At 47.3% G+C, this 15,228-nt stretch overlaps 1 protein-coding gene across 5 annotated transcripts in view; it reads right to left on the minus strand.

Annotated features, from left to right (window-relative positions):
• DIAPH2 (diaphanous related formin 2) overlaps window positions 1-15,228 on the minus strand; it is a 984,664-nt gene that overhangs the window by 293,723 nt on the left and 675,713 nt on the right. For all 5 annotated transcript variants that reach the window (XM_069985741.1, XM_069985740.1, XM_069985739.1 and 2 more), the window contains one exon: window positions 5,912-6,037. In XM_069985741.1, the coding sequence (XP_069841842.1) occupies window positions 5,912-6,037 (126 nt within the window). The remainder of the gene's footprint in view (window positions 1-5,911; window positions 6,038-15,228) is intronic.

Raw genomic sequence — 15,228 nt, forward strand, 5'->3', positions numbered from 1 at the left:
GAGCTGTCACCACTATAAGATTGGAGTTCTCCAACCACATCTGGAGGACGGAAGGTTCCCCATCACAGTCTATGTAGATGATTGGGGGTTGTGGCCACTTGTTTCCATTGCTTCTGGCTGAGACACCTGGGGGGCACATACTTTCGGCCATACAGTGTCTACCACCATTCCTGTAGTCTACAGATGACCATACGATGATGTCAGCTCCTGAGACGGCCACAATGCGCAGTAAATAGACGGCGTGGCAGATGGAGCGGCAGGTTCGGGGGATTTATGACGGAATGATGATAATTGTGCGGGAGATTCTCATACATTACGGCGCGGCTCCATTAGTCACCGAGGGGCGGCCGTGCCACTTGGCTCCTGGTCAGACACGCAGAATCGCTGGGTGTTGCTTTTTAAATTAGGCCGAGAGATTTAAAGACTTCAGATGGTTAAAGTTGAAATTTCAATCCCTGAAATGTGTGTCGGAGTCTCGTCCGCCAACTCGGGCCCCTAAATCTCCCACTGCCATTATAAATGAAGGACTGGCTGCTGTGGAGGACTGAGCGGGGGCCAGCTGGCCGGCAGACAAGTGGGCAGAACACTCTGCAGGGCACATTAGTCAGCGAGGCCGCCATGCCATCAATGCGCTACTGTCCCCCACACAATGGCCGCAGTCAGGACTCTTATCTAGCATCGCTCCATGATTACAGCTCCTGTCCCCAGGCGAGAGGCTGCAAACACTGACTGCACACACCGGGCACACAACATTTATCACTTTATGGTAATCCCATCTCCATGTGGTGGCGGCCAAGGGCCCGACTATTATAAGTGACATGAATGTCAAGAAGGGCTGACGAACAGGGAACCTTACACATGTAGCAGAGCTGGATTCAGCGCACAGCCGCTAGGACTGCATTGCAGATAATGGCCGGCCTCAGACAACACCAGCACAGTGAGCTCTGCTACATCCGCCTAAACCTACAGCTATAGGGCTATGTCCTCTATTGTCTGCTCCACGTATAAACCTGACACAATTATTACAGGGGCTTCAGAGCAGAAATCAGCATTAGGCGGCTCAGGATGTGAGGCCCATGCTCCTAATCGCTTACCATGGAGAGGGGGGGGGGGGTGTCATAGGGAGTCAAGCAGCAATAGAGAAGAGCTCAGAGGTTGGCCCAGCCTGAGTGGGCCCCACTGTCTCACTTTGGCAGTCTTAGGTTCCTCAGGGGCTGTACACCAATCTTCCATCAATTAAACATGTGATAATCATGCGGCTACTACTAGAGGCTCCAGGACCCCAGTGCCGATTCTGTAAGAGCCCCCTATCTTCCATATACAACCCTGGTGCCTCATACTGTAACGGAGGAGCCTCTAGGGCGGAGTGCTGAGTCTGCCCCTCCCATAGCCCCGCCCCTGAATACTGCAACATACACATCCAACCCTGTCAACTAATTCAAATAAGTTACGTTACTTGCAGTTTTATTTTTTTGCTGGGGAAACCACCAATAACGACCGATCATGAAGGCGTCATTGGATTTGTCATTTGGCTATATTAAAGGGGTACTCTGGCAAAAAAATCTTTTTCTTTCAAATCAATTGGTGTCAGAAATTTATATACATATTTGTAATTTACTTCAATTTAAAAAATCTCCAGTCTTCCAGTACGTATTAGCTGCTGTATGTCCTGCAGGAAGTGGTGTATTCTCTCCAGTCTTACACCGTGCTCTCTGCTGCCACCTCTGTCCATGTCAGGAACTGTCCAGAGCAGCAGCAAATCCCCATAGAAAACCTCTCCTGCTCTGGACAGTTCCTGACATGGACAGAGGAGAGCACTGTGTCAGACTAGAGAGAATACACCACTTCCTGCAGAACATACAGCAGCTGATAAGTACTGAAAGTCTGGAGATTTTTAAATAAAAGTAAATAAGAAATCTATATAACTTTGTGACACTAATTGATTTGAAAGAAGAAAAAAAAGATTTTCGCCTGAGAGCCCCTTTAATTTTTGATACTTTTTTGTGACTTCTGTCCCTGATTTGATTCCCTGTCTGTCTGTATATCATTGAGGTGACATTGGTCTTTAGTAGTCCGATGGCTTCATCCTGTCGTCAATGGCCGTTCCCCCAGCCTATTTATATGTGTTAGGAGGCGCGGGATGCGGAGTGTTTGCGCGGTGGCCGGAGCGGCTCTGCGGGGAGTGATTAATGGGTTGACATCTCCAGCCTCTCTTCCCCCAGATCCCTTCATGCATTCACAAGCAGCAGTCTATGAAATGCCACAACCTGTAAATCTCATCGTGCACTCGGCGCAGTAAACACACGTTCCTGCGGAGTGGTGAGAAGAGGCGAGCGGAGGAATCGCCGGCCGCCGGCTCCATCCCCCTCATGTCCCACTGTCACATTAAATATCGCCGGCCGTATATCCAACATACACAACATTTACCAACAAAAGGAGATGATAAAACATATTAATGCCGAGCGTTTTGCGTCCGTCTCGGCGCGCTCTTTATGGCGGCCATGAATAATGCAGGAGGGTGTATGTCCTGCGCGTCCGTCAGCCGGCCGTCTTATTCCGAGCGCCGCAGATCTCCAGCTTTAATGCAATCTGCTAATTCAAAGCTCCACACAGTTCTATTGAAATGATTTTTTTTTTGCATTTTAGAAAACGTGAAATTTGCATTACAATGGAGGAAATGTAAAGTGTCAGGCGGCGCTCGGCGTCACTCACAGCTACATCGGCTGCTGTTCAAAAATTTAAGAAATTTAGGGATAAAACTTGGTGGGAACAAAAATAGCAAAAAACTTAACCAAATCCTGATAATACAAGAATGTGAGGGGGACATTTATGAGGAGCGCCATACTCGTAAGCTGCTCTTAAATTAGGCCCCTCCCCCAATAGCCCTGGCAGCGTCACTAAGAGGCGCGCGCCCTGTCTGACCTACACCTGCCCTACGGCGGGCACAGAAATCTGCACCTGCTCCTGAGCTGCCATAAATCATGGTGAATCAGATGTGGGAGAAGGCCACGCCTCCTCCCTGCCTTGTCACACCCACCATCAGGCGAGCGGGGATAAGATAGGCGTACGCCAGGGCCGCAGTGACAGTAAATGTCCCCCTAAGTATACAAGGTGTGATATACGTCCATGATAAGGTATGGGGCGGTGAGTGGCAGATCTGAAGGGGCAGGAAGTGGATCCTGTGAAAATCCTGGGGGGCAGGAGGGTCTTGGTGGATCAGCAGTCAGAGGAGTAGATCCTCACAGGACACATCAGTCTGGGCCCTCTCCATCACAGTGCCGAGGTTTGCTCCCCTGAGCCGTTTGTTCCCAGCTTTATGGTCACTCCATGGCCTGCAGGCCACTTCCCTATGTGTCTGCTAACAGTGCAGCTCCTCCAGGGCGGAGCCTGAACACGTTCAGCCAATAGCAAAGGGAATGGGAGTGGCTAGACCTGACCCTCCCCAGAGCAGCCCCCAGGGAGGTCTCTGTGGAGTGCCTGCCATTGCATATAGTGGTTCCCCATCTGACCCACAGACAGATGTCAATCAGCCCCACAGCACGGACTCCAGCAGACATGGCACTTCTAGTATTTAGGGCCACAGGCTGATGATGATGGTGGGCGGTGCGGCTAACGGCTGATACCAGGAAACAATAGCCGTCACTTACTGCACGTTATATAGAGATGAGGGAGGCTGCAGGTTTAGTCCTGGTAACATTTCTAAATATTTGTGGAAAAGGTCAGAGAGGAGAGGCGGAGCCACTGAGACAGGAACGGCCAAATATCAATATTACCAATATAATACAATACACAATGTATACGAGTGTCTGCGATCAGCCTGACCCTGACTGATCGTCCCCTGATCAGCACAATCACAAATATTATACATGGATTATACAATGAACATTTTTACAGTTTTAACATAAATGATCACAGATGACCAAGACCCACAAAGGCTTCAGACCGGCCCTACAGGCTGCACACTGGGTGTACATATTAATGCAAAGGATACAACCTGATTCACACATGACAGAGATCTGTCAGGCTTCAGACCGGCCCTACAGGCTGCACACTGGGTGTACATATTAATGCAAAGGACACAACCTGATTCCTACATAACAGAGACCTGTCAGGCTTCAGGCCGGCCCTACAGGCTGCACACTGGGTGTACATATTAATGCAAAGGATACAACCTGATTCACACATGACAGAGACCTGTCAGGCTTCAGACCGGCCCTACAGGCTGCACACTGGGTGTACATATTAAAGGACAAGTGCCATGAAAAACTTTTTCCCAGTAATTGAAGCAGATTACAAAGTTATATAACTCTGTAATATACTTCAATCACCTATCTGCCTCCCTTCCCTGTCTTTTCCCTCCTCCACCCCCCACCAGGAAGTGTCCTATCTCACACAGACCTGATTACTGTCACCGTCACCAGGCAGCTGCTCCTTCTTGTGAGGATGAGTCATCAGCAGGAGGGCTGCTCTAGCTCCTGTTACACCAGCCTCCCCCTCCCCCTCCTTGCCAGGTGACTCTGGGAGAGAGGGTATGAGGGGAGGGGGGAGAGAGGGTATGAGGGGAGGGGGAGAGAGGGTATGAGGGGAGGGGGAGAGAGGGTATGAGGGGAGGGGGAGAGAGGGTATGAGGGGAGGGGGGAGAGAGGGTATGAGGGGAGGGGGAGAGAGGGTATGAGGGGAGGGGGGAGAGAGGGGATGAGGAGGGGGAGAGAGGGTATGAGGGGAGGGGGAGAGAGGGTATGAGGGGAGGGGGGAGAGAGGGTATGAGGGGAGGGGGAGAGAGGGTATGAGGGGAGGGGGAGAGAGGGTATGAGGGGAGGGGGAGAGAGGGTATGAGGGGAGGGGGGAGCTGCCTATGTGCCGGAGTCAGTCTGAGGGAAGATAAGCAAGTGAGATGTGACAAGTGATGGCTTGCAGTTGTTCAGCCAATGGGAGCTGAGCAAGCCTGTCACCTGACAAGGCAGGGGAGGGGGGAGGCTGGTGTAACAGGAGAAGGAGCTGAGAGAAGAGCTTGGTGACGGTGAGGACAGTAATCAGGTCTGTGTGAGTCAGGACACTTCCTGGTGGGGGGTGGAGGGGGGAAAAGACAGGGAAGGGAGGCAGATAGGTGACTGAAGCATATTACAGAGTTATATAACTTTGTAATGTGCTTCAATTACTGGGAAAAAGCTTTTCATGGCACTTGTCCTTTAATGCAAAGGACACAACCTGATTCACATATAACAGAGACCCACAAAGGCTTCAGGCCGGCCCTACAGGCTGCACACTGGGTGTACATATTAATGCAAAGGACACAACCTGATTGAAATCTGCAGAGACTGTGATGACATCCAGGTAACGGATATAAAGCTAAAACCATAGTGGATTATTATTATTACTACTAGTACAGCTGTTAATAATAATAATGATAATAATAATAATAATGATAATAATAATAATAATAATAATAATAATAATAATAACAATAGCAATAATAATAATAATAATTATAATAATAAAAGCCACTTTTATATTTTATAATAAATTATAGTAAAAATAAGACATGGCTAATAATCCCACAGAGGAAGAGTTAAGATAAAACAATGAAAATAACATAAAATAAGTAAATTAAATCTCCCGGTATAAAGTGTGACTGCGCTGTAATCGTGCGGATTGTCACATTCGGTTCCCGACACATTTCAGATACAATTAGCGCTGCATGTGTATGTGGTAGTCAGGGACAGGCATGGCGGCGGCCATTGCGCGGATTGTTACACGGGGCCCCTGGAGGACACATCATGGCGTCCGCTCACACTCCTCTCACCATCTCAGGTGTGACATGCGGCTCACGCTCAGCCGCTAATTTCATGCTGTGTAAATATTTAACTAGTGTTACCGCTTCATGTGAACGACCCAAAAACATGAAAGGATATCGTCATCTTCTCCACAAATTTATCGTGAGGATTATCGGTTTTCGGGAAGTTTTTGATGTCACCTTCCAGGCGTTTTATTTGGTGATCCATGGCGTCCAGGCTGGCCTTCAGGTTCTGGGCCGAAACTGCGAGAAAACAAGAAAACAGATTCATCATATATATATATATATATATATATATATATATATATATATATATATATATATATATATATATATGTATATATCTTCTCTATAGTAAGAATAATTATATACAGTACTGCAGGTATAGAGCCCAGACACCCCACACATAGATAGATAGGAGATAGATAGATAGATACATAGATAGGAGATAGATAGATAGGAGATAGATAGATAGGAGATAGATAGATAGATAGATAGATAGATAGATAGATAGATAGATAGATAGATAGGAGATAGATAGATAGGAGATAGATAGATAGGAGATAGATAGATAGATAGATAGATAGATAGATAGATAGATAGGAGATAGATAGATAGGAGATAGATAGATAGATAGATAGATAGATAGATAGATAGATAGATAGGAGATAGGAGATAGATAGGAGATAGATAGGAGATAGGAGATAGATAGGAGATAGATAGGTAGATAGGAGATAGATAGGAGATAGGGGATAGATAGGAGATAGGAGATAGATAGATAGATAGGAGATAGATAGATAGATAGATAGATAGATAGATAGGAGATAGATAGATAGATAGATAGATAGATAGATAGATAGATAGATAGATAGGAGATAGATAGATAGATAGATAGATAGATAGATAGATAGGAGATAGATAGATAGATAGATAGATAGATAGATAGATAGATAGGAGATAGATAGATAGGAGATAGATAGATAGATAGATAGATAGATAGATAGATAGATAGGAGATAGATAGATAGATAGATAGGAGATAGATAGATAGATAGATAGATAGGAGATAGATAGATAGATAGATAGATAGATAGATAGATAGATAGATAGATAGGAGATAGATAGGAGATAGATAGGAGATAGATAGATAGGAGATAGATAGGAGATAGATAGGAGATAGATAGGAGATAGATAGGAGATAGATAGGAGATAGATAGATAGATAGATAGATAGATAGATAGGAGATAGATAGATAGATAGATAGATAGATAGATAGATAGATAGATAGGAGATAGATAGGAGATAGATAGGAGATAGATAGATAGGAGATAGATAGGAGATAGATAGATAGATAGATAGATAGATAGGAGATAGATAGGAGATAGATAGATAGATAGATAGATAGGAGATAGATAGATAGATAGATAGATAGATAGATAGATAGATAGATAGATAGGAGATAGATAGATAGGAGATAGATAGGAGATAGATAGGAGATAGATAGGAGATAGATAGATAGGAGATAGATAGGAGATAGATAGGAGATAGATAGGAGATAGATAGGAGATAGATAGATAGATAGATAGGAGATAGATAGGAGATAGATAGATAGGAGATAGATAAATAGGAGATAGATAGATAGGAGATAGATAGGAGATAGATAGATAGATAGATAGATAGATAGGAGATAGATAGGAGATAGATAGATAGGAGATAGATAGATAGGAGATAGATAGATAGATAGATAGATAGGAGATAAATAGATAGATAGATAGGAGATAGATAGATAGATAGATAGAAGATAGATAGATAGATAGATAGATAGATAGATAGATAGGAGATAGATAGATAGATAGATAGATAGATAGATAGATAGGAGATAGATAGATAGATAGATAGATAGATAGATAGATAGGAGATAGATAGATCGATAGATAGATAGATAGGAGATAGATAGATAGGAGATAGATAGATAGATAGATAGATAGGAGATAGGAGATAGATAGATAGATAGATAGATAGATAGATAGGAGATAGATAGATAGATAGATAGATAGATAGGAGACAGATAGGAGATAGATAGATAGATAGATAGATAGATAGATAGATAGATAGATAGATAGGAGATAGATAGATAGGAGATAGATAGATAGGAGATAGATAGATAGATAGGAGATAGATAGATAGGAGATAGATAGGAGATAGATAGGAGATAGATAGATAGATAGATAGGGGATAGATAGATAGATAGATAGATAGATAGATAGATAGATAGATAGATAGATAGGAGATAGATAGATAGATAGATAGATAGGAGATAGATAGATAGATAGATAGGTAGATGATAGATAGATAGATAGATAGATAGATAGATAGATAGATAGATAGATAGGTAGATGATGGATATAGATAGGAGATAGATAGATAGATAGGTAGATGATAGATAGATAGATAGGATATAGATAGGAGATAGATAGATGATAGATATATAAATAGATAGAGCCGTCCATTATTTAAAGTGATAACGTCCCTATTTTATGAATATGTATTTTTGCCCCGTATGATTTACACTTTTGCAGATTTCTGGCAGTCAGTGAGAAGATGTAATGTAATCACTTATAATGTAATAATTTATACGTCTGCTGCGTTCACAGCACGAGACAAACTAAAACACTGATAATTAAATATCTTCTTCCATATTCATCCACCATAATATCAGCCACAAATATCCTGACAGCAAAAAAAATTAAAGGGATAGTTCACTGAGTTTATTAGCCGAAAAATGCATTTTTATCATGAAAAAGCAGTTTGAAGCTCTCCCTCCTGTCTTCATTGTTCTCTATCAAGAAGGGAGGGGTGGAGGGAGATGAGGCACCAAAACAGGGCAACAAAGGGGTATTTTACAGCTACATAACCGGGCTATCTCCTCTGACTAAGCACTGACCTCTCTGACCTCTGAATAGGGGCTTTCAGCAGCTCCCTGCTGTGTAATCCGCTGTTCTCTGCTGCCGACTAATCTCCCTCCTCCCCCTTTCGCCTCCCCTCTCCATTGGTCACACAGGGCCCAACCGATGTAAAACAGTCGAGATTTCCTGATAATGAGCAGTGAATGAGAGAGAGGGGGAGGGGGGAAACCTGGGAAAAGGCTTTTTACATGCAGATAATGGCAGATTTGCCTAATAAACCCAATTACAAAGTTTCTTAAAATTGCCTGGACTATTGATTTCTGCAAAAAATAAATAAATAAGTAATAAGTTTTGCCACTGTACATCGCTCGTGTGTGTGTGTCTTGTGCCTAGGTGTTGCACAGTTGTCGTGCTCAAGGGGTTGTTGTTGTTTGTGGCTTTCTTCTTCTCTACCTATCTCCTTTCTTCTCTTACACTCTCTTCTCACCCACTCACAGCAGGTATTACAGACCCTGTAGGAGGTAGTCACATGGGGAGAGGAAGTGTTAGTGAGTCTAAGTCACGTTGCTGAGCAGAGCGGACGCAAGCCAGCACGGTCCCTACAGCAGCCAAGTTGGGCCCTGGCTTTTGCCAGGTCCCCTGTGAGAGGACAAGTCCAGTGAGTCTTAGTCTAACCATTAGGCAGAACAGACACACATGGGAAGGACGAACACCTGTTTCTTGAAAGCAACTCTTCTACACACTATGCAGTGTTATATACTCTTGGAGAGGACAAGTAAGGGATCATCCATGCCCACGCCGAGAACCAGTCTAAAGGTGCAGGACGGTATCCTATAACAGAGAAACTGAGAGAATCCAACGTACGGGGATGTTATAAGAAAACTCTGACCACTCTGCTCAACCCAGGTAACAAGGTCTGGGGCTTGTGTCACCCTCTAGGACGGGTCACCCGACACTAGTGGGCAATAGGTGGTGCAAAGACCAAAGAGTCAAAACACGGGCACAAGTATTCTATCTACTCTCAAGTTTTCTACTTATTCTACTTCTAAGGTTCCGGCAGAGCACAGTACTACATTGGGTTGGGATTCTCTCGACATCCTCCTCTCTACTTCTCTAAACCTTCTCTGTTTTTCCATACGCAACCAAGCCAGGACGGCTATTCTACCTCTCAAGCTCTCAGTACAAGTCTACCACTGTACTAAGTATTACTGCAGTAAAGAAGAGTTTATTTATTGTATTGGGACTCTGTGTTTCTTAACCAAGCACCAGCACAGTAACAGCACCTTCCTTGGGTCATCTCCCCTTTCTGTGGGTGGAGGTGCCGATAGTCCGGGTGGGTCACAGCTGCACTTCCGACCACCATGATAAGCACCCAAGGGACCCGCTCACATCCCAGCAGGTCACCGACCACAGGGGAGAGGGTATAGCCAGGCTCTCTAAAATAAAAGCAGGTGTGCCCCCATACTGGCGTCACGACAGCATAACACCTGGCTGAGCCAACCAACCACTACAGCAGTGGCAGGTGACCGCTCGCACCTCACACCGGGGCTACACCACATAAGCATTTGCTGTTTTGCACATAGGCCATTCTTCTACACATCTGACTAATCTCTGCGTTACTCTCCCCCTAGTAGTCGGCCACATCTTAGATTCTGCTCTCTCTTAGATTCTCTCAGATTTCCGAGGCTGCGGCTGCTTTCAGCTCCGGCTGCGCACAATGCTCGCCCTGCGGGACTGGAGAGGAGAGCTCAATGATTCCCAGCGGATGGTTTTTCCCATCCTCTCCCTTAAGCTTGTCAGGGTGGCTAAGCTCCCGGTGACTTTTTGTCATCCATGATGAATGGGAAGGCTCATTTAACAGCTGGCTGTGCCTAAGAAGTAGCAAAAAGGGAGGTTTTTTTTTCCTTCTGTGTTTTGCAATCAAAGAGCAGAAAAACAAGTTTCAGCAGTGACAGAATCTTCACTTTGTACACGCCGCGTATTCTGGCATCTGTCACCATCCTCCTATCTGTATAATACACTGGGGGGGTTAGTAGTGATGGGGGGTGGGGACTGCTATACAGGCTCTATGCACTATGGGGAAGCATTGGCCTTGGACTATTAGCAGATCCAGTGCTATGCAGACTCTATGCACTGTTTTCCTGCCCGTTGGGTAGTGCCAGCCTGTGCCCGCTTCTATTACGGTTATAAAACATGGCGCCAAGCTCACCGGAGCCGATACACTGATGAAACCTGAGCCACACACAGCCCATTCAGGTCTTTTCTATGGTGCGGCCTAGACTGTGGCTCCTTCTGGGATTGGATGGCACCACAGGGGAGGGTCCGAGAACCCTGAGGCTATTGTCTGATTGGCAATCGAAATTCCTATAATCTGGCACCAAATTCTCCAGTCCATCAATGGTTCCAAGCAAACAATAGTAGTGACTCCACCACTGGATCCAGACGACCCGCCTGAGATCATCAGGGAGAATTCCGCTTTGGTTCTAAGATCCACGATTTCGTACATTGTATCATCCACCATCTGGAAGTCGCACTTTGTTTAAGGCCAAACTTGTGAAATGGCGCATGTAGCGATGAGATGGTTCCCGGGCGTCTCCGGCTCTGCCGTATTTACGCCGTACGTGATCTTCTCTATCTGCACTTTGCCGGATAGTCGACGTTCCGTCACATCTGCCCAGGAACGTTCCTGCTCTGTAATCCACTAAACCTGTTATCCGGGAAAAGTTGTGATCTATAATGTAAATGTTAATTGCTTCCCTGGCAGCTGCGTTCCCACGGCAAACAGCCCGGCTATTTTTATCTCCGTCTCTTCCTAATGTTTCCCCTGGAAATCACTAAAACTGCTGGTCTCTTCTAAAATCTTGCAGATGGCATCACGTCTTCCAGAGGATTTTTTTTCCCTTTTTTTCCCTCCTTTCTCTCGATCGCTTCCTAAGCAGTGTCAGAATCCTCCAGGGTGCGACCGTGCTCCAACAGTAACCGCCAGATAATAGACATGTCAGGCGGCCGTACAGCGGAATTCTGGGTAAAAAGATGCAAAGAAGATTTACAAGAAAAAAGAACAACTATAACTTTTTTTTGGGTTTTAGTTTTTTTCTTACTTTTAAAAAGGTCCTGAATGTTTTTATACTGATGTGCGTCCTGCGGCTCGGGATGTGCGGTACGGGATGAGCGGTACGGGAGGGCAGGTTAGATGTGGAGACGCAGGACGAAAGTGCAGAGTCGGCTGTTTGGACTAGAAAACCGCTGGGAAACTTGGTGCAGTTTTACAAACTGTCTTTCTGTTAATATTCTGAGAATTACTTTAGATTTTGTAGCATTTATGGAAACACAAACCACTGCCAGGGTCACACAAACCACTGCCGGGGTCACAGAAACCACTGCCGGGGTCACACAAACCACTGCCGGGGTCACACAAACCACTGCCGGGGTTACACAAACCACTGCCAGGGTCACACAAACCACTGCCAGGGTCACAGAAACCACTGCCGGGGTCACACAAACCACTGCCAGGGTCACAGAAACCACTGCCAGGGTCACAGAAACCACTGCCGGGGTCACAGAAACCACTGCCGGGGTCACACAAACCACTGCCGGGGTTACACAAACCACTGCCGGGGTCACAGAAACCACTGCCGGGGTCACAGAAACCACTGCCGGGGTCACAGAAACCACTGCCAGGGTCACAGAAACCACTGCCGGGGTCACAGAAACCACTGCCAGGGTCACAGAAACCACTGCCAGGGTCACAGAAACCACTGCCGGGGTTACACAAACCACTGCCAGGGTCACACAAACCACTGCCGGGGTCACAGAAACCACTGCCAGGGTCACAGAAACCACTGCCGGGGTTACACAAACCACTGCCGGGGTCACACAAACCACTGCCGGGGTCACAGAAACCACTGCCGGGGTCACACAAACCACTGCCAAGGTCACAGAAACCACTGCCGGGGTCACACAAACCACTGCCGGGGTCACACAAACCACTGCCAAGGTCACAGAAACCACTGCCGGGGTTACACAAACCACTGCCGGGGTTACACAAACCACTGCCAAGGTCACACAAACCACTGCCGGGGTTACACAAACCACTGACAGGGTCACACAATACCAGGTCACACAATGTCAGGGTACACAAACCACTGCCGGGGTCACACAAACCACTGCCAGGGGTCACACAAACAATTGCCGGAGATCACAGGAACCATTGCCAGGGTCACACAAACCACTGACAGGGTCACACAATGTCAGGGTACACAAACCACTGCCGGGGTCACACAATGCTGAGGTCACACAATACTGGGGTCATACAATGTCAGGGTACACAAACCACTGCCGGAGGTAACACGATGCCGGGGTCACACAAACCACTGCTGGAGGTCACATAAACCATTGCCAGGGTCACACAAACCACTGCCGGGGTCACACAAACCATTGCCGGGAGGTCACACAAACCATTGCCGGGAGGTCACACAAACCACTGCCGGGGGGTCACACAAACCATTGCCGGAGGTCACACAAACCATTGCCGGAGGTCACACAAACCATTGCCGGAGGTCACACAAACCACTGCCGGAGGTCACACAAACCATTGCCGGAGGTCACACAAACCATTGCCGGAGGTCACACAAACCATTGCCGGAGGTCACACAAACCATTGCCGGAGGTCACACAAACCACTGCCGGAGGTCACACAAACCATTGCCGGAGGTCACACAAACCATTGCCGGGGTCACACAAACCACTGCCGGAGGTCACACAAACCATTGCCGGAGGTCACACAAACCATTGCCGGGGTCACACAAACCATTGCCGGGAGGTCACACAAACCATTGCCGAAGGTCACACAAACCATTGCCGGGGTCACACAAACCACTGCCGGGGTCACACAAACCATTGCCGGGGGGGGTCACACAAACCACTGCCGGGGTCACACAAACCATTGCCGGGAGGTCACACAAACCATTGCCGGAGGTCACACAAACCATTGCCGGAGGTCACACAAACCATTGCCGGAGGTCACACAAACAACTGCCGGAGGTCACTCAACCCATTGCCGGGGTCACACAAACCACTGCCGTAGGTCACACAAACCACTGCCGGGGTCACACAAACAACTGCCGGAGGTCACACAAACCATTGCCGGGGTCACACAAACCATTGCCGGGAGGTCACACAAACCATTGCTGGAGGTCACACGAACCATTGCCGGAGGTCACACAAACCATTGCCGGGGTCACACAAACAACTGCCGGAGGTCACACAAACCATTGCAAGGGGTCACACAAACCATTGCCGGGAGGTCACACAAACCACTGCCGTAGGTCACACAAACCACTGCTGGAGGTCACATAAACCATTGCCAGGGTCACACAAACCACTGCCGGGGTCACACAAACCATTGCCGGGGGGGGGGGGGGTCACACAAACCACTGCCGGGGTCACACAAACCATTGCCGGGGGGGGGGGTCCCACAAACCACTGCCGGGGTCACACAAACCATTGCCGGGGGGGTCACACAAACCATTGCCGGGGGGGTCACACAAACCATTGCCGGGAGGTCACACAAACCATTGCCGAAGGTCACACAAACCATTGCCGGGGTCACACAAACCACTGCCGGGGTCACACAAACCATTGCCGGGGGGGGTCCCACAAACCACTGCCGGGGTCACACAAACCATTGCCGGGGGGGTCACACAAACCATTGCCGGGGGGGTCACACAAACCATTGCCGGGGGGGTCACACAAACCATTGCCGGGGGGGTCACACAAACCATTGCTGGAGGTCACACAAACCACTGCTGGAGGTCACACAAACCACTGCTGGAGGTCACACAATGTCGGGGTCACACCACGCAGGGGGTCACACAAATGGGTATATTCATGTGCCAATATTAACCTTTTTCAGCTCTTCCACCTTCCACCCTGCCTACTCCCCTCCCCCAGCACTGCTACCAGTTCCCTGTCGAGAACTGCTGCAGAACATTTCCATACACAGCAGACTATTGCCCTGCAGCCAGTAAATCTGCAGCATCTAGTGGCTTCATTCCCTGTCTGCTCCTCTGCCTGTGGCATCATTCAGCACAAGGCAGAAGCTGTTATCACACCTCATTCTTTTCTTAATGTAGCATTAAAGCAGCTGCGGGGGCGGGGCAGATATTGTGACATCACTAACGGCGGGAATAGAGCTCAGGGATCCGGCCCCCCCTCCTGACAGCAGAGGATGATGCATTGTGCTGGGATGGAGACAACACCACACTGTTAAAAGGACGACACAACTTCCTGTCAGGGGGATTAGGCTGAAGCTGCTGCTATTAGTAATTACACTGGGTTTGTATCATATAAATACTGGAGTACCCCTGCCACGACTCTCCGAAGAGCAGAAGAGTGCCGCGAGCCCCGCTCCTCGATCCAGCAGAATATACCGGCGGTAGAAATAAACAGACAATAAAGGATTAGTGGTATTTGTCTTTGATCTCATAAATAGAGAATGTTGTGACGCCAGTGTGAATGCAGCCTAATG

The sequence above is a fragment of the Dendropsophus ebraccatus genome, chromosome 10, assembly GCF_027789765.1.
Source record: "Dendropsophus ebraccatus isolate aDenEbr1 chromosome 10, aDenEbr1.pat, whole genome shotgun sequence".
Taxonomy (NCBI): Eukaryota; Metazoa; Chordata; class Amphibia; order Anura; family Hylidae; genus Dendropsophus; species Dendropsophus ebraccatus.